General features: G+C 36.3%; 2 protein-coding genes across 4 annotated transcripts in view; one reads left to right on the top strand and one right to left on the bottom strand.

The window, feature by feature from the left end:
- Positions 1-12,546, top strand: part of HHIP (hedgehog interacting protein) — a 69,835-nt gene extending 57,289 nt beyond the window's left edge. For both annotated transcript variants that reach the window (XM_052690418.1, XM_052690417.1), the window contains exons 12-13: positions 9,394-9,542; positions 11,094-12,546. In XM_052690418.1, coding sequence (XP_052546378.1) covers positions 9,394-9,542; positions 11,094-11,287 — 343 coding nt within the window. In that variant the 3' untranslated portion in view covers positions 11,288-12,546. The remainder of the gene's footprint in view (positions 1-9,393; positions 9,543-11,093) is intronic.
- Positions 1-20,661, bottom strand: part of ANAPC10 (anaphase promoting complex subunit 10) — a 153,327-nt gene that overhangs the window by 52,399 nt on the left and 80,267 nt on the right. For both annotated transcript variants that reach the window (XM_052690426.1, XM_052690421.1), the window contains exon 5: positions 411-495. In XM_052690426.1, coding sequence (XP_052546386.1) covers positions 411-495 — 85 coding nt within the window. The remainder of the gene's footprint in view (positions 1-410; positions 496-20,661) is intronic.

Below are 20,661 nucleotides of genomic sequence, written 5' to 3'. Positions count from 1 at the left end.
TTCAAGTTCCTTCTATGTCCCTACATTCACCCATATCTCACTGGGAAGGTTTGGAGCACAAAAGAGAATCCAATGAAAGAAAAGTTACATCCCTGGTCGATGTGACAAAAACACACTCAAGTCACCAGCATTCGTTTCATCTGCAGTTTCCAAGAGGCTCATGAAGCTTACCCAAATTATTTATAAGATTCAAAATTAATATAATTGGTATAGTTACTTAGTCTAATTTACCAGCTATAAAACTAGAATACACGAAAATTACCAAACCAGAGTTTCTTGGGATGTGATTTCTTTCAAGTACTTTGCAAAGCAGCTACAGCTACGAGAATGCCAGGGAATCAGGAAAGATTGCAAAAAGCTAGTCCCCTGTGCAGCCCCAGCAGCAATAAGAGAAGGTGACAAGCACTTACTCTGACTGGTGAAAAACCATTTCCTTAGTGATGGATCTTGCTGCTCCGTGACGCCAAGTCCATGGCAGGAAAAGCCACATCCATTCTGCAAAGCATCAAAAATTAACACACAAAATGAAAGGGCCAGCAGAAATCAAGTCTGTCATACTGATTACTTTTAACTCATCATCCCCACAAGAACAACCTAGATTATTATCCATTTATCAGTTCATCACCTACTTCAGCACGTTTACCCTTGAGCATCACCTACAGGCAGACATCCATTTTTTATTTTGATGTTGACTGTATGAGAGATTCATTTATTTTTTTTGCTGGAATTTAAACTCAAAAAACTGTTATTAAGACAACACGTAAAACTGATAAGAAATTCATTACACTGGGTACACAATGTACTTACTACTTGAGTTTCACTGTTTTTTAATTATGCTACCCAAATCCATGGCACTAGTTTGGAAGCAGATGTTACTGCAGTCTGTCAGTCAAGGCTATTATGGATGTTTTATTTATGCTTTCTGGTATTAAAAATATTTTTTTAGAACAAAACTTGCTATTCTTATTGGGATTGTTTAGACTGATGGTGTATGGTTTTAAGTGAATTTTACACCCTAAATCCACTATTAGTATCTAATTACATGGGGCTGCCTTGTTTGACCTCGGCTTTTTGTTCTCGTTACCTCTTCCAGTAGGGTGGTCTTCAGCTGACATACCTGAAAGGCCAGACCTCCCATTGCTGCACTCACGTTTGGCTGTTTTCACGTATGGAAAACGGTCAAGACTGTGTTTGGTTACTGGTGAAAGTAACCAGAAAACTATAAAATACTTTTGTAAATTGGCATGCGTTTGAGATTAAGCAGACTATGGCAAGGGGATGTAGAGTTTGGTAGCGCTTCTTAGAGACATGGACAGTTTCCATTCAAGCAAAGTTTTGAGTTTGGCTGGGTTTTTCTCATTTCATTCCTACTGCTGGATTTTAAGTGAAAGATGGTCATTTTCTTTCACTCAAGAGCACTGCAGGTCTATTTACCGCATCACACAAATTTCATAATGCACTTCTCAACAATTTACAAATTCCACGGCTTTGGCAAATGCTTATGTAAAGCCCTATTAATTAATATTAATACATTAATTGTCAACCACAGGTAATATTTTTTGCATATTGCCATTTTGCTGTTCTATTCAATGCCTTCCTCAAGATACATACCATACAAATACATCAAATAAAAGTGCACAGTCTAGCACAGTGAGCTTTCTAAGACACAAAACAAAAGTACTACACGTAGGCTACCAGCTGTAGAGTTACTGAGGTACTGACTTGTCACATCTTAGAAATTCATTGCTTAGAAATCCATAACAAAGCTCTGTGAGGGGTGGCCCCTGGCAGATTAATCTATTTGCAGATAGTGCCTTCCATGTGTGGGGCACTACAGAAGAGTACAATTATCATTCTTCACTGGAAATTAAAAACTTCATGCAACAAACCAATCTTCTAGTGGTTGTAAATAAGCTACTACAAGCTTACAAAATTACCCTTTAATTCTAAATAATAGATGTTACAAAGAGATGCAGGATTTTGTTTCATTTGATCTTTATAGAAAACTAGTGCATAAAAAAAACTTCTCAAACTGTGACCCTGACTTCCTGGTCTCAAAGGGCTCAAGAAAGAAATCTATGATTCGGATATCACTAGCAGTAGAAAGCTTTCAAAACAAGTGAAGTTTTCAAACCATCAGAAGAGCAGAGGATGAGAGTACTCCAAGGAGCTCTTTGCATCAATCTTCAATTATGAGCAGTGAGAAGGTCCAACCCTAAAACCTTTCAGATGTAACAAAAATGAGGGGCTACACGGAGGTGATATGTGAAAATGAATAAATATGATAAACACAGAGAATGAGAATAACTCCATCAAAGTAGTTTGAAACACAGAATACAGGGTACTAGAGGAAACTTCTCTTTACTTCAGGTCAATAACTACACAGCCTCCTGTGAAAAACACAGAACTAAATAATCCCTCTCTCCATAGCAGTATTACTGAAATGACACACTGGTACTTGGGAGCTCTTAGACAATGTAGCGATAAATCAGAAACTGAGAAAATTACAACCTGAATTTAAAGATCAAGCATATGAGGTGCTGCAAAACATATAAATACCACATATCAGCACAACTGAATGGAATGAAGAGTACAGGTAACATCTCATATAGCTTTCCAATTGGAGGGGATAAGGGAAGCCTCAAGAATGACAAACACATAAAATAAGATAAATTGGTTAAAATAACTGATTTTTTAGTTTCTCAAGTTAAAAACACAGCCATTCATTGATGATTATTTAAAAAAATTTAAAAAGGAACATTATGAGAAGTAAGATACTTTCCAAGGCTAGGAACAAATGAGAAAGCAGAGGGAGAAAGAGCAACGGCACATAATTCTCAGATAAAGAACAGTGATAGTCAGATGTTCTAAAAGATCAGTGCAAATTAAAAGCATTCTGTAAATTCTCTTTGTGACCAAAAAAAGAAAAACTTCCTAGCCTTATGCTTCCTACAATTTTTCTGTCTGCCTATTTCTACAAGTACATTCTAACAGTAATCACTAGAACTTTCATAGACAAAATAATTATATAAATGATGATACAGAAAATGCTTTAGCCCAAATATTCAAGTCAGTCAATAACACAGAAAATGGGAGACAAACCTGTTAGAAATGAGAATATAATCCTTTCGTATCATAAGAGGAGAAAATCAGATGCAGGCAGCATTAAAAAATGCCTATTTTAATAGGAAATATCCGTTGATAAGTTTGTATCAGCTACAACATAAACATTACTACAGCTGTTCTATGAAAACCATATGGGGGGGGGGGGAAACAAGAAGAAAGAAAGAAAACAAACTGTGTAAGATGGTAGCACAGTCATAGTGTGTCTTTGTGAGTCTTCTTTTAGAACACTTAAGATTGCTTTTAATAGATAAAAGCAAATACTTCATAAAATAGTAAAGGTTCAGAGAAGACAGGAGAAAAGCACAGGGAAAGGTGACAAGGAATGCAAAAGAATTCCATTTAAAAGATGAGACTAAACACGTAGGAGTTTGAAGGATAGTCACGCACCGCTGTTTCCCTCTGAAGTTATGTTTTCAACTGTCTATACCACAACTTCAAAGTTGATAAATAACAGTGTTGAACAGCGTGGCTCACGGGAGCTAGCAGATAACTGTTAGAAAGGAAGGTGGAGTTTAAGTAAGTGTCCTTGCACATGTAAGAAGAATTCCTCTTCCTCTCCATATGTTTAACACCTTAGAGATCTGGATCTCAATGTGTTTTCTATCAACAGCCAGAATAGCTGCTTTCCACTGGGCTGAAACTTGAACTTGATTCAAACCGTCTCATTCCTCTTTCATGCCCCTCCAGAGCGTGTAGTTCTATTCATCATCATTTCCAACACTGCCTTCTGAGATGTCCACTATCAAAGAGTCTTTTCAAACAGAATGATTTCAAACATTACTGAACTATACCTAGGTTATATCTCATTTTGACGATGTTCAGCCCCTTGACATGAATGTCAGTGATGTTATTTTTTACCATGAGACAAGAGCGTTTGATTGTAAGGTGTAAAAGCAGTATTCGTGAAAGCCACCTTGAAGACCTTAATTACTCTGAAAAAGGAAGCTCAGAAACATACAGCACTAGAGTGATCTGCATCAACATAGTTCTGATGGGTCATGGTATATACACTTTGTGTGGTGTATAAATAGGGTGAAGCTACTACCTCAGGCTGTCTGCAGAATGAGCAAATTTTGTTGGTGAATGCTCTCGCCAACCCAGGTGGGCCATATGATTTCTTTCTGTTCAGAAAGTTACTGTCCCTTAAGTCATTTGAGGGAATGGAAAGCCAGAATTAATGTCTAATTATGTTTAGTTTAGTCGTAGCATGCAAAATTCTTATCTCATTTACCTACCCACATGCAGTTACTATTCCCATAAGAGACACTAAAGAGAAATTAGAGCTTTTTGCAAATACCAGCCTAGAGAGTTTCACTTTACAGAAGTACTTGACAAAACCTCCTTTGTAACCACGATGGAAAAACCTAAAGATTTTTTTCAATCACATCACAGCTCACTGACTGTAAAAGTTTTTGTTTTGGTTTGGGATTTTTTTTCATTTTTCTAAGTCTTTCTAGTGTTGGCTATTAAGGAGTTCTCACTTTTTATCACTTTATAAGGCAAAACCAGCTCCGTTTATCTTCTGCTTATTTTCTGGAGCCTGCAGGAAGCCTCTGCCATCCTAAAGAAAGTCATACATAATAGAGCAGCTTTAGCCCAGTAAGCCAGTCTTTCCCAATTCATCAGTCAAAGTGTTATGCAAGTGGCCCCCTAAATTGATAAATTCCCACAGTGCCTGTTGACCCAGCTGCCAAGTGCTCATGCAGCAGGTGTTGTTTTCATGACCACCCTGACAGTAATACAAACTGTTTAGCAGTTGCATTGACCTCTTAGCTATTAACATTGATACAGGCTTCACTGGGGACTAGTTCTCAAACATGACAGAATTTCTTAAGACTAGAGGTCATGAACAAGTATACCATATAAGAATAAATTTGATATGCTGCTGAGTTTAAATCTTAAAAGCTGCGAGTTTTTTCCACATTATTCCCATGTAGTAAATCTGGAGACAAGTAACGAGCTTTTGGCATCTCTCCCAGGACTAAAGGTATACTTTTTAATTTTAGAAACTGTACCTGAAGAGATGCTATATTTATTCTGTGACAAGTAGTAAATTACAATGAAGCAAAATTATTTTTTCTTGACATTTTCCCTTATAAAGGAAAAATATAAACTTTAGGATATCACTCTAATAGCCAATATCTTATGTGCAGCTAATTGAGGTAAAATTTTACTTTCACGTATTTTGCACCACAATCAGGATTTCCGTGGCCCTCTCATTTGCTAGAATTTGAACATCCAAGAGTTTTGGATTCCCACTTTGGTGGGAAAGGAGAGATTGTTAATACTGTGTCGAGGGCATGATGGAGGAACTATTTTCTGTTCAATGCCATTGTATTACTGATGAATTTGACCCTCCATTTGCATCCATTTACATATATCTGAGTTACAGGCTAACACTCAGTGGAGCAGTGAAAAACTGTATGAAGGAAAGCATGGAATTCTAAGCAATTATATGATGAGTTCTAATCTAATAAGGCTTGTCAGCCTTTCGTATGCTTCAAAGCTAACAACAGAGGTTACGTGCCTATGCCAGCTACAGAAACACAGTCAAAATAATTTTCCATATTTTCCAGTCAAGAATTCTCAGTTCACTGAGCACGTTAGTGAAGAGACCCAGCAAGGGCCCCAGCCTCCAGTACTTTTCCTCCATGTTCCATACACTTAGATTTGTTACAGAGTTTCATGAAAGCATGTTTTAACAAGCAAGATATACTGTACCATACTGTATATATGAACAGCTCTTTAAGATAACTAGAATTGTACAGACCGTATAAATAGTCACTATCAGCTACATTTTTGGCTGACTTTCTGCGCACCAAGTACTGCTCACTGGAAGAGTAATCAAGCTGTACCCTTTAGAGTTTTATAGATTGAGGGAGACAAGTAAAAAAATTCTCTCCAGCTCACAGTGTGGCTCCATCTATTCCCCTCCTTTTTCCATGTCAGGAGACACAGCGAAGCACTAGTTGTATAAACAAAACCTTACGCTGTCTAAGTGCTGGAAAGATCAAGTCCCAGCAGTCAGTTTCGAGACTTATGTTATCTTTGTAAGATTCAGTTCAAAACACTTACAATGAACCTGAAAATTTCCACCCCTTAAAGCCTTAAGAATGTAAAGTGTAAGTATTGTGGGGCAGAGACTTTCTCATGATATGTGTTTGTACCAGAATGGCATTCCAATCCTGAGAAAGAAGTGTGGCTTTTCCCATAGTACAAATAAGGAAAAACAGTAATTCTTCTCACACACAAAAAGGATTCTGCTGCAGCTGCATTTGTATTACTCTTCTCCTAAGGCACTCTGCCAACCAGAATTTTTTCCATCTTTGTTTCTACTCCACCCCACCTTTAATAAATATTATCCAAGGCTGATGAGTGCAAGTTATTGATTGATGGTAGAATAAAAGGCAAAGCTATATTCACAAGCACCAAGAGCATTAGAAAGCTTTAAATTATAGAAGTGGCCAGTCATGCTGCGATTGATACAAAATGGCATTTGTGGATCCCTAATGAAATATGAATAAAATAACCTAAATATTCCAGCACTATCATAGGTAAATGTTTTGTACCTGTCATTAAAGTAAATAACCGTCTACATAAAACAAAATATCATCTTGATGTAGGAGATCACTCTGTGCTGAAGAGATACCACTGGAGCTCTTTTCTAAGAGATGCTCCAGGAACGTGAGGTTATTCTTCATGCTAAACACAATGCTGTACTTGTGACTGAACAAGAAAAAGAGAGGGCTTCATCTAAAATAGCTTGAAAGAAATGGGCTCTGAGAGAGATGAAGAAAGAATGTTGCCTCCTGTGCAGATGGCTGTACATATTTTTTTTTCTTGAGGCAGCAATTAGAAGACAGATATTTTTACTTAAAATCTGCTTAAGTGTCCACAGAAAATCACATCATTTGTATTCCTCTTCTCAAAACAACATTGGCTGTGAAGCTCACATATAATTTTTAAGTGCAGGAACTTCCCTAAGCAGATCATATGTAAAGCATTCATCACTATGGAATTGGAATTTCTTACAGGTCAAAAAATAATGTGTTATAATTAAAAGACAGCATGGAAATGCGTGAACGCAAAAGCTGAAGAGATTTTTGACGAGAGATGTCGTTTCAAAACCTTTAAGTAATACAGAAGTTTGAATCTGTTTCTCAAAGAAACTTTAGAAATCAGAAGTTGGTACTACACTGAATGATACATCTACCCATTCTTTTTGTTCTTAACATCATTGGGCAGACCAGTTCTGAATGGATGTTTAAATAATCATCTTAGCAATTAAGCCTGAGCAGAGAAAGTGCTAGGGTGAAACAAACCAGTGATCCTGTGCTCTGTTATTCTGCTTCAAAGAAAAATGTGAGAAGCTCTGCAATGTACCATTAAAAAGCTGCATGCCAAAATGGGTGAAAAAAAATCTAAGCCCAGTCAGCTAGTGAGGGAACTCTGTGACATGAGGTATGTGGGCTTACTTTTCCTATAAAATGTTACCCTACCTAGAATTACATTGAATGGCCCCATTGTGCTTAGAAATATCTTATCAAAATCCTGCTAGACAAAGCTAACTATCCTGCTAACCTGGGCTTCACTGGTACCTTAGAAACCACGGGTTCAACTAGTTCATTCCATTTTATTTTTCCCTCAACATTTCGTCTGATCTTGAAATGGGATGTAAAAAAGAATTCCCAATCTTCCTCCTCTTTTTTTTTTTTTTTCCCTTGTGTTTTCTACACCTCCATCCCCTCCATTTCTCTTACTCCAAAGTCTGTCAAGATCTTTTATCACACAGGTGTACCAGTCTAGGATTTTAATATTTGACAATGTAACAAGCGTGCAAGTACATATTCCCACTGACTGCACGTAATTTAATACTTACGTCAGTATGAGAAACAACACTGTTTTCTATTCAATTCCTACTATTGTGTACCTTTTTGTTTTGGCTTGTTTTGTTTGGATTCTAGCTGGACATTTAGCCAACTTAAGATGCTAGAGATAATTCTTTGTTAAGGAATATTATGCTGTGCTTTTCTGAATGAAAAAAAGCTACCAGACATCCAAAACAAGGACTGACAGAAAAACTGTACTACATTAGACCTAACACCAAGAAGCTCAACAAAAAAACAGCATCAGAAATATTTTAGGTCAGCTTAACTAGAATTGCTTTCACGCATACGCTTCAGACACTTACATGACCACAGAATGGTCACTGTGGGAAGGGCCCCCTGGGTCCATCCAACCCAACCCCAGCTCCAGCAGGGCCACCCAGCTGCCCGGGCAGCTTCTGAAGATCTCCCCACCCCTGGGCAATCTGTGCCAGTGCTCCATCACCTTAAGTAAAAAAAAAAATGTTTCCTGAGATCCAGATGTTTTAAGGTGCATCCAGACCACAAATCAAAGTCAAATGAAGTTTGTAGACAGAAGCAAAATTTTGTCTCTCAATTTATGCCGTAAAACTTGCTGTTCAGATTATTCTTTCCATTACCTGTATGCATTCACTAAACAGAAGTGAATTCTCAAATCGGAGAAATACACACAAAAGTTAAGAGCATCAGCAAAATTTGTTACACTTTCTCTGCCCATTCTCAAAAATATCACATATTTTCTTATTTCAACATTTCCTAATGGCAAGAAAGGAAGATAAACTGACTGTCCAGTATGTCTGAGAATAATTCCTTACTTTGACAGACCAAAGAGAAAAACGAAGGCTAGAAAAAAAAGGGCTTTTTCTCCTGGAGAATATCATCTTTCACTCAAGCCCACTGCTTCATTCACTTAATTTTGCCATGGAAGCAAGACAGATTTTCAGTTTTTTTTACACAAATTTCCTGTGGGTCTGCCTATCTGAAGTCAGCTACATGAGCACCATAAGAAATTTGCCAAGATCCCATTCATCTCCTGAGTCTGGAGATATATGCTGCTTGAGATAAGTTCTTTTCACCAAGTTCAGGCTTCAAGAAGTCTCAGGGACTATTATTTAATCTTGTAAAAGTCTTCTGAAGGCAGTTGTATGAGAGAATAATAAATCATACTGCATTTTTCTGTATTCTAACAGACCACCTTTATGTTCATTGGTGTTTTTGAGGAAGAAAAAAAAAAAAGCCATGCTCTTAGAACACAGATTTCTCCCACTGATAATCCTATAAAAGAATTACCCTACAATGAGAAATGAAGCTTGTATACTATTTTCATTGTCAAGATCTTTCTAAATAGAAGAAAATGAATGTACCTCATAATGAAGTATTTGGTTCGTGTACTTTCTCACAGGCCTTTAGTTCCTGAAGAATGCAAAAGAACAGCTCAGTCGGCACAGATACTGACATCTGAATGCTCAAGGCACTGTCGGAACGGGCACTGCACTCCTACAGGAAAATGCTGCTGTAACCAAGGCTGGGAAGGAGAGTTCTGCAGAACTGGTTTGTACATAGATCCATAGCAATATCTGAGAAAAGCAATGAGACGGCATAATTTGCTTTTAGTAGTTTGCTAAGAGAATTTTTCAACATCTATCATTGACCATTAGTTCTAAGACAACATAAATGAGATACCGATCTGTTGAGGTGTTGGGGAAGAGTAAGTTTTAATGTCAGTGCAACAGTTAAAACACCTAATACAATGTGAACCACTACAGAATGCAACTAAGAACATAAGCATGACAGATAACAGCATTCTTAGTTTTTTACCAATACTATAAAAATGACAGGAAATTCAGTCAATATATATTCAGTGTTTGGACATTCAACTCCCACCTTCAATTTTATCTTGTATATATCAAATAGGAGTAACCGGTCAGGAAAGAATGTAATATTAGGCCTGCAGGTCACTATTGCATATTTTGCACTTAGTGAATTTCATACAACTAATTCGGTTTCAGAACATACTTATTTTTCATTCTACAGAACAAAACGACTCCAGTTTGTCAAAAAAATTCTATGTACAAGACATTGCAAAGCAGCTAAAAATCAGAAAATAACTATAATCCATGACAAATAACTGCGGACCTGTCTTTTTGCTATAGTTTACCTTGAAAAGTCACTTCAAAAAGAAACTGCATTCAAATTTGATATTGAGCATGTCACCAAGAGGGCAAGATGAATGAACAAGTGACACTGAGTACTGTGGTTGTGCTATCGGTGTCCCACAGAGACTGTGGATACTGCTGCTGAGCTATGTAACTCCAGCCTATACAGATTTTCCAGAAAAAGTGTGGGTACCAGAAGCTGCTATTAGTGAATCAGTACAGTCTTCCCTTTGCTCAGGGAACTTGATTAGATGCCTATAAGCAGAGGTGAAATGAAAGACGAAAAGAATTGTAGGGTAGGACAAAGCAAGGATCACACAAAGGACTACAGTATACTTCATGTTGGAAGGGCACTCAGAAGGACCCTGCTAGGGTCAGCATACAATTCTTGTAGACTGGAGCATAAATTTCAGCAGCTTCAGAGATTTTACTGATGAGCAAGAATGACACAGTTTGGATCGAAAGATTTGGTACTTGCTAGTTTGGACATGGTTGGGTGCTATTGTGCCTCCAGAACTCCAGGATTTCTTTGGGTTGCCCCTAAGAAATGGGATGATGCAGACCACCACTGTCTAAGTGGTATGTATTTCATATGTCTTGTTTTCAAATTGTATCATGTTGAAGCCTCAAGTCTTTTGAGATTACTCTCCAATATGTGCCAAAATGAATGCCAGAATTGGTCATTTTCAAAAATCTGCCCCTTGAGTTTCTCAGTCTATCCTGGGTTATAGTCTCCATCATATAAAAATACTGCCTACCGCTTATATTCTACAACTTTAACAAATACAGTTTCAAAGCATCTGATATTTCAACCTATTTTGTTTTAAATTTATGTGCTTTACCATTACTAGACCAGAAAAGTAGTTCTTAATGTATATGTATTGTATCTTTTTGCTGTGCGATACTTGAAAGAAATAAGGAAACTGTTCTTTCTCTTTACTCACAGCGAAGTGCGACCCAGCGTGCCGACATGGAGGTGTCTGTGTAAGGCCTAATAAATGCTTATGTAAAAAAGGCTATCTGGGCCCCCAGTGTGAACAAGTGGATAGGAACATCCGAAGAGTTACAAGGGCAGGTATTCTCGATCAGATCCTAGACATGACATCCTACTTGCTGGATCTAACCAGCTATATTGTATAGTTTTGGGGACTGTTTGGAAACTACACTTTCAACGGGCATTTGTTTTGAATCCTATCATTTTTTAAAGACTGTTATCCTGCAACAAATACCAGTGATTTGATTTACTTTATTAATTTAAATATAATATTCAGAAATGTGCAGATAACTTCATTGTTTATGTGTTAATATCTGTGTACATCTTCTAGATGTACAGGTACCCAACACATATATGGGCAAGCAGTATCGCAAATACGGTTTTACAGCTAGTGGAATTTTTCAATATGTATTTCTTCATGAGAAATAGTTTACAAAGCAATTCCACTACAAAACATTTTCATTTAAGGACTTTCCCAATGTCATAATGGATTCACTGACATCCCAGAAACCTTGCGTCTGCAACTGGCTAATCATTGCAGTAAGAGAGCAGTTTTGAACCATCACCATATAAACTGCTGGACTTAATGAAATCCAGTTGTAACAGTTTTTAAGGTGAAATGAACTACGTTATGAGACTATTTCATAACTGCTTTATGCATTCCTATCTAGGCAATTCATTGTAAGACTGTAATCTTCACCTTCATCAATGTAACTCTATTACAGACCGTTACGTATTTCCTTATCTAGCATAGATGCAAAAATCTGGTTATCGCAGCTTGATATCAAGATTGTTTCAAGTGTTTAATAATTAAATTATACTCACATATTTCAAAACCAGTCATCCTAGAAGGTCTGCTTTCTATCATGTATTTTATTTAACAATGGGCACTGGGTTCATCTTACATATTTATATTATTTTATTTTATTTTTATAATATAGACATCACTTAGATGAGACAGCTTTACTATGTCCTGTGTAATACTAATGTTACATTTTTCACCAATTTAATTGGAGAGATGGGGAAAGAACAAACACTTTAATGTATTGTGGCTCTGTATCCTTGTGTCAACTTGTATTCATTTACAATGGATGAAAAAAAAAAACAAAAAACCCACCAACCAAACATTAAAATTCCAGCATGTATTAAAAGCGCTCATAAAATGATTATCACTATAACAGGACAGGCTAGATTATACACAACTAGACTGCCACAGATTTCACACTGAATGGAACTTCACTGGATGAAAGCTCACATTAGCAGTTGTTGGCTGTGTAAGATGTCACTTGTATAAAACGTATAACAATTATTGCCAAATATGGTTTTAAATGTAAATGTTTCTTGAAGAGCTAACGTAAAATTGATTTTTTGTAAATGTATCAATAAATATGGTGTACATGCTATAGTCAGGTTTTTGAAAGTACTAATATTTTAATCAGATATATCTTCCGAATTGGTGCCCTCTCCATCTCTGGGAAGTTATTGGCAGTTTCTTTGTTCATTGTTTGCCAGCTATTAGATTTCCTTTGCACTATCTGGCTTTTATAAAATCTTGCACATACAAAGAGCAGCACGGCCACCACCACGCACACACTAATGGTTCCTATAAGCAGCTACTTATGTCAACAGTTTACAACACTTCAGGCGATAACACCTAGATTACTGTAACTGTATTGCTCTCCAGTAGCAAAACTCTCTTTGCAGGGCAGTGACATGCAACAACTTTTCCTTTATGGAACGTTGTCAGTTTTGATTTAATAAACAGTAAATTTTTAAGCACATTAAAAATGTTATTTGCATTTATCTTAATAAGCATTCTAGCTAAGAGGAACAAAAAATTACACTTGCCTTCCATATATGTTTGCTTGAGTTTCAAGTGACCTCATGCCAAATGGAAATTGGTTGAGAAATCTTGGTTAAGTGCTTAGAGAACAATAGTCTGCATTAAAAAGTGCATGCATAATTTTGCACAATGTAGGTTCAACTGACAGTCCATTGAAAGACATCTCAGGATTAAATGAGCATGAAGACCGAATTGCCCTCTCACCCCAAAAAGGGTGGTCCCTTATAGTTACACTAACACTTCATTGGCTAAGCAGTGTGACCAATCTGAAAATGAACCCTGCAGTAGCATCTGTAGGTTAATAGCAGCTCTTTGTCTCCACTGCTTTCTGTCTTTAGTCTTTTTCCTGAATTCCATCACAAAAAGTTTTACAATTAAAAATGTCCTGACAACCATTTTTGTAAATTGACCTTACCATCTAATCTTTCCTTATTCAATGTGGGTGACAAAAATGTGAACTTCTCATGAATGAGCCAGCTGTCTAAATCTGTCAGATAGTGCAGTTTTATTGCACCCTTCATAATCGGTAAAGCCAGAAAGTCGCTGAAATATTTTAGCAACTTTTAAGTCTCTGACAGAGACAACATCTTTAACACTTTACTTGATGAGTATGTTACAAAATAAACTTGAATTCATGATATTCTCAGTAGCCAGCTGGGGAGATGTGATAGTTCGATTCACTGCTTAAACTCCATACGCTTAAAAAAACTCCACAAACTTCCACAGATGGTACCTAAATTGAAGATCCCCGGTAATGTGTATGCCACAGTCACGCACACACATAGCCATTATAGGCCATAACTGTGAAGAGAAGGGGTAACAAAGAAAATACAGTCTTCACCTTAATAATAAAGACAATTTAGTCTACTAGTGGAATCAGAAAATTAAATGCTATTAAAAATAAAGAATTAAATCCAGGTCTCATTCAAACCAATGGAGAAACAAAACAAAACAAAACCCCAAGCACTCTCATCAACAGTGCTGAAGCCAGAGAACCACTTTCAAAATTGAAACAAATACTTACGTTTATTAAAACAAATTAAAAGAAAAAAGTTTGAGTCAAAACGTCAAAACTAAAAAAGAATCTATGGGAAGATTAGGAGGAAAAGAGAAATAATTTGTGAAAGGTGTTTTGCTTCAGTTTTAAATCATTTTCGGTATTACGGCAGGCATCTGCATTAAGCCCAGATAGATATGTAGGAAGTCCCAGAGGAAGAGAAACATTCTCAAAAAAAAAAAAAGACACAAAAAATCCCAACTGCTTATTTATCAAAAGAAATTATACTATTAAAAACAGCAAGTAAAGCCTAGGCCTAGCCACCCAAGATGCTAATATAAAAAGGGCAACTGCAGTAATTGCCTGAGAATTGGCATACAAGAAAAAAAAAAGGGGGGGTTGTAGAAAGCCTGCTGCCAGCCAGGTCATTCCACAGCCATTCTCACACAATCTCTGCAAGTGTCCAAGAATAAAACTGAGCTTATAAATGAAACTAGATAAATGAGGCAATTAGATAAGGGCCTCCAGAAAGGATTTTATGTGTGTGTTCAAGTTGTCTCTGTCTCTGTCGCTCCTAATCTTTTATTCCATTCATTTATTCCTTTACTGTGAGATACTGCCCCCTCGGTTCCCAGTACATTGTACATTTGGAGCATTCTTTCAGGCTTTCTATTGTTAAAAGAGAATAAATATACCTGTTGCTAGAAGCCTAATTCTATTCCTGATGTAGTTTTCAGCTCTCATCTTATTATCTTAAGACGGAAAATCTTTCTGTTTCTAAGATGCGCTTCTTATCAGAAGAAAGGTATATTATTTGAATATCAGAAGTGCCCTTTGTCCATATATAAGTATTCAGACAAAAAGAAAAAAGATGTTATGTTAAATTAGCTCCGAATGGTTTTACTCCCACTTCAGAAATAAGAAGGAAAACAAACAAACAATAAACAACATTAAGCTCAATTTTCTGATGCCTCCAGTAAGAAGTAATAACTCAAACCTTTCACCTGAAAGAAATAAATTTCTTCCATTAACAGCCTGGGAGACAAATGCAGGCCCACTGTACCTTGAAATCCTAAGAAGTTATTCCATTTCATGCATCTGAATTCTAAATTAGGTATAAATAAAATATGTCTTATATTGGCAACCATGACCACTCTTTTTTTTTTTTTTTTTTTTTTTAAATCTCCTTTCATTCACTTCTCTGCATTTCAGCTTTGCAGCTCATTCCTCTCTACAACCACAGCAAACCCCAATAATTCCAGGTTGCCACAGGTGTTGCTTCCTTCCTTTCAAACTGTATAATAATGGATGCATCAAAGAATTGGACCAGAAGACTGAGACCTTTATCTTTCAATCGCTCCACAAATTGTCATCTTATAGTGACTTCTGGTGCTGTAGCTTAGCTGGGCACTGGTTATATTCAGGAGTAAGAGCCTCCAGCTGCTCAGCCTCAGAAGCAGTCAGAAATTGACTGATTTCAATCCAGTAATTAGATACCTCAAGTAAAAAGCAGAACAATATTCCTCAGATGAAAATACGTTGCTTTTCATGTACAAATATACAAAACTTTGACTCCAAAAGCACTTCAGCCCAAGAAATCTTTTACAGGAGTAATTTTTAAAAGATGTATTTTACTAACCCAAATTCACAGTAAAGACCCAGCAATCTGAGTTCGGGTTACAAAAAGCTGACAAATATTTCCAAGGGTAGTTTCAGATAAAAATGCTGTAGAAATAAGTAGCACCATTTCACTAAAATCTTCCTCTTTTTCACAAGGGGAGTAATCCAGTGAAATAATACGTACCATTTAGGGTATAGGTGTGAAATAGCTGAAGCTACCTGAAAGCTCAGTGCAGGGTTCCTTCACACTCTGAGGGCCTGATTCACTGTCCAATGGTGTCAACTGAAAATCTCCTATTGACTTCAATAATTATAGGATTAAGCCCTCAAAAGATATCCACTTAGCTGGCAGAACTTCACTATAGATGTCACTGCACACATTATCTTTCTGTCTGCATCTGCAGTCATTAAACTCACTCAGGTTTTCCAGAACAGGACTGCAGATTCAGACCTGTCTTTAAGTACAGAACATATCCGACCCTGTTGAGTTTCCTTATAAATACTGCCAACAGTTACACAAGCGTTCTGTTATAACTGCCAGACTTTTCATACTTCTTTAAAAATGCTGAGGAGTTAATACACATTTTTTCTCCTTTGCACATACGTGCTTATGTCAAATATTTAAGCGCGTGCCACTAAGCAGGAAAATAATTTAAACAATAAGTCAGCGGTTCCATTTGATGAAATGCACGTAAGAAGGCAGAGCCAAAAATTGCCCCCACAGAAAAGACAGCATCCCAATTCACAAATATCAATGGAAAGGTTCCTGCAGCTGTTCTGAGTCCAGTTTTACAGAAGCTCCATTCAATGTATTTAGGCACATTTTCAAACCTTTCTCCATGTATTATGTAGGAACGGAGTAATGCTGCAATCAAAAATATATCTTGATCAAACAACAACAACTAAAGTTCTAACCATACTAATAAGTAAGAATAGTAAGATTGAAAGCAAGGAGACTACTCAAAGTACTAAAATAGCAGGTATAATCAAGTGCAAGACCGGACACAAACAGGTTTTCTGTAGGCCCATACCAGGCCAAGGGTTTGTCTGCTTGCCTTTGTATGTGCTGACTTCAGTTAACAGCGTGCACTAGAAATTTATCACACTGTAAAATACAGAACAGACAATAAACAATTTTAGTATAACAATTAATTCTACATAAATTTATATTGGACAGATTGACCGATCGGACAGTGTTATTAATGCTTTATCGTGGATAAGAGAAATATTTTAATTTCACAGCACTGTATAAATGGTTCAATCAACCTTTTTCTTTCAGTTCACTCCTGAGTCGTTAATAATTACTAATTTGGCCTACGTATTGGGAAAAGATTATCATGCTATCCCATAACTCAACTAAAACTCTCATAGGCTTCCATGGAAGCTTTTCTTTATACTGTGCAGTTTGATTGGAAAGCCAAGTGACACATCAGCTTACCAGAACTCCAGATGCTGAACACATAACTCTACCGATCATTTCATGCTACAGGAATGCACAAAAATTAATGCTTTGTACTACATGTATTTAATGCACTTCTTTACCTATTGTGTACTGTACACACATCAGCTTCCACAATCAAAAGTGTCAGAATTTACTACTAACATGCTCAAACAGCAACCTGGCTTGTTGCAGAAGAGTTTTATCTCTGTGAATAAAATAACCAAAACTTCCTATCTGCTATATATGACTAGTAAGGTCTCACACACCTTATAGTTAAGTTCCTCTTAAATTCTGTAGCATTTTCCCATTTATTTTCAGTTTGAAATGAAAGCAAAAGTGAAAAAGAAACCTTTCAATAAAAAAATCATTTAAATTCTCAGAAATTCCAGAAAAAAGGTGCCAGCTGAAGTACATGAATGTACGCAGTGGCTGTGTTCCCAAAATTCTTGATTGGGAAGAAGACAGAGACATGCGGCTGTTTGTCTTTTCCTGTGTCTGAGTGCAGGATGCATTTTGTCATAGAAGAAAAACGTGACTTGCACCATGTCAACTAAATTCCATTTTCTGAACAGAATTTAGAAGAGTCACTCAAGGAAAAAACACTCTAGGCAGTTTCACAACCGGTGTTGTTCGGAACGGCCTTAATTCCTATCAAGCTACATCGAGACCAGAAACCATCTGGTATTAGGTCACCACATGTATCTTGTAGAGATCACCACTAACACCAGAAGAGGTAATTCTACCCTCTGAATTATCCAGCAATGCTATTAGCTGTTCCCCACAAAACACACTACAGAATGAGAACTTCAATTCCCTTTGGAGAACAATTAGATTTTAATGGGAGCCAAGCAGGAAAGGAAAAGGAAATAAAAATCTGTCACTTAAGAACATAACTGTTGTGATACTCTGCCATTCAAGTAGCTCTATTTTATAGTAGCCATCAAGTACTGTGTGTAATTTGAAATGTGGGAAAATAGCTTAGGAAACATAATTCAAACTATGTTTATGTCCATAATCTGTATTATAACACTAAGCATATACAGGCACCAGTCTAGCAGAGCACAGGAGCAAGCAAGTAACTGTAAGTACATGAACCTCACCTTAGTCATGTGCTTAACATTATTAATATAATTACTTTCTTGCTTTGAGAACTTACAAGTTTTTGCAAGTCTACCTACGTAGATTACATATGCTAGGTGTACTTCTTTTTAGGGAGACAGCATGGCTGAAGTTCAAAGCAAGAGAATTCAGTTACTTTGTGTCACAAATTCTAGATAATCTTAAACAATTGCATCTTTGTGCCTCCAACTTCCGTCTGAAAAGCAGTGAAACCAATCCTTGTAAAGCGCTTTGAGCTCTTCAAATGAAAAGTGCTACGAAAGTACAAATTATAATTATATTATTGAACATCATGTATGTATACACACTATTATGTAATATATAATATATGTATAATGCATATAAATTCTAACAAATGTATTTGTGTAATATCTAAGAAATTGAACAGTTGTATCTGGAAGTGATAAATGCATAGAGTTGGATTTATTGTTAATCTGTGGATTTAATGATTTTCTAGACAAAAGGACATTTAAGTGTATAATTGCTTTTCTTAATTTAATATATTTATGTAAATGCATGCCTGAAGTTCTGGATAGATAGCTATTCTGTGTCCCTTAAGCTAATAAAATATATTAAACTTTATCCTATAACCCGAAGTACATGCACTGCTTTTTTTTTCTTTTCAATATTTTTATTATTACTACATACATAATTTAAAATTCAGGACAATTTTAATTTGAAATCGGCTCTTTGATCTTGTCAGCAAAAGCAGAACGCCAGCATTTCATATATTCTTTGAAATGCACTCTGGCTTTATTTATATAAATTCCATGATGCTTTCATTAAATGTGACTGACATTGCTATTATTCTTGGAAAGAGAAGTTTGGACTGAGGTTTCCTGTTTGCTCCTGGATAAATGAGAGCAAAAATTAAGACCTCCCTATTGAAAAGATACCTGTTTCATTACAAGCAATATGTGAACGTACTCACAGCTTGAACAAAGGGATTTCCCATACAGGCTTTTCAGGTATATATATTTTGGAAAACTAGTTGGGTAAGTGTGGAAGAAACACTGGGCGATTCCTTTGTTTTTTTCATTTAACATCTTCAGAGCAGCCCATCATCTGATAAACGCATGTTAAATCCAGATGCACCATTTGCAGTGATTTAAATAAGGGTCATAAATAAAGAAAGCAATGTTGAATTCTTGCATTTCTCCACTCTCAAGTAGCAGATTCTGTTCCACTGAAGGCAACACCTAAGCATATCAGTGAAAGCAAGGTCACTCTATATATTTGTTGGTATAAAATAACATTTAAATCATGAAATTTAGTTTGCCAGGATAAAAACCAGCTTGGACAAGGGGCACCAAAGAACCTTTTCTTTACACCCTAGGTTTACTTTACTGGTTGTGAAACTCTGAAGTCTCACATACTTAACTTATACGCAGCGTTTAGTCTATCCTGAGTTCATTTTTCAGATGAATAAACGATGCATTACTGAAACCAAGATAATTGTGCTATCTCTACACTTCAGATGTAAGCCAAAACAGTCTTGCAATTTTCATGAAATTGTTTTTCCAGTTTTCAGCTGGTTACACCACTAGTGATACGGGAAGGTGGCCAGCCAGCAAACTAAGATCCAAGGAAAATTTGAACTTCACCCAAATTTGAGGATATTTGGAAACTGTATTTTATTTCAGCTTTTCAATGAATAAATATAGCAGCTGCAGTAAAGTTCTTTTAAACACATCTTGCGTTTAAAGATGAATTTTCTTAATTTGAAGAAAGGCTCAGATCACAAGAACAGCTGAAAGACAGCAAACTAAGAATGAAGAAACCAACAAGGATTGTTTTGACTTCGCAGTGGGATCTATATATTCATGTAAAAAGTCAAAGAACTCTGTAGGGTTTTCTACATAATTATAATAAATACAGTGCAGAATGTGGTTCTGGTTGACATCATGACTCATTTAAGTTTGTTCTCGTAATTTATTAAGACATTATGAAAACCCACTGACATATTTATAAGCCTTGGAATTAACAGCTACCTTTCATTTCTTTTACAACATATAGCACATGAATTTTACATAAAGAATTATATACACTCAACTGCATATAGCATGACTGTAATTCTATCTAAAGCTTCTGATGATATCCTAAATCTAAGGGGCCAAATTCTGCTCTGCTATTAGCTGAACTAATTGAGGTATTGGCATCTTGAACGTGGCTTGTATTATTGATCATCAGTGCCATCAAAAGTTTCAAAAGGGTATCCAAAGCCTAAACGCACTATTCTTTTCGGAGTATATCATTTCAGTATGCAGTTACCAGTAATATCTTTTCTTCAGTATTTAACCACTATTCCCATAATATGTATTTCAAATAAGCTTCTTTCCTTTTACTCCCTTCATTTTCCTTCCACATATGGTTCTGTTCTTTAATTGCTATGTACTTTATTTTCATACAGGGATACTTCTTCTCCATTCTTTTGCATTAAATTAGCTTCAGAAGGCCCTACAGAGGAATCTGGATAAATCAGATTTATGGAATGAAACCA

This window comes from Tympanuchus pallidicinctus, unplaced genomic scaffold (genome assembly GCF_026119805.1).
Source record: "Tympanuchus pallidicinctus isolate F22 unplaced genomic scaffold, pur_lepc_1.0 scaffold26, whole genome shotgun sequence".
In the NCBI taxonomy this organism is placed as follows: domain Eukaryota; kingdom Metazoa; phylum Chordata; class Aves; order Galliformes; family Phasianidae; genus Tympanuchus; species Tympanuchus pallidicinctus.
Note: the sequence above shows the minus strand (reverse complement) of the source record. Positions and strands in the feature narration are given on the sequence as shown.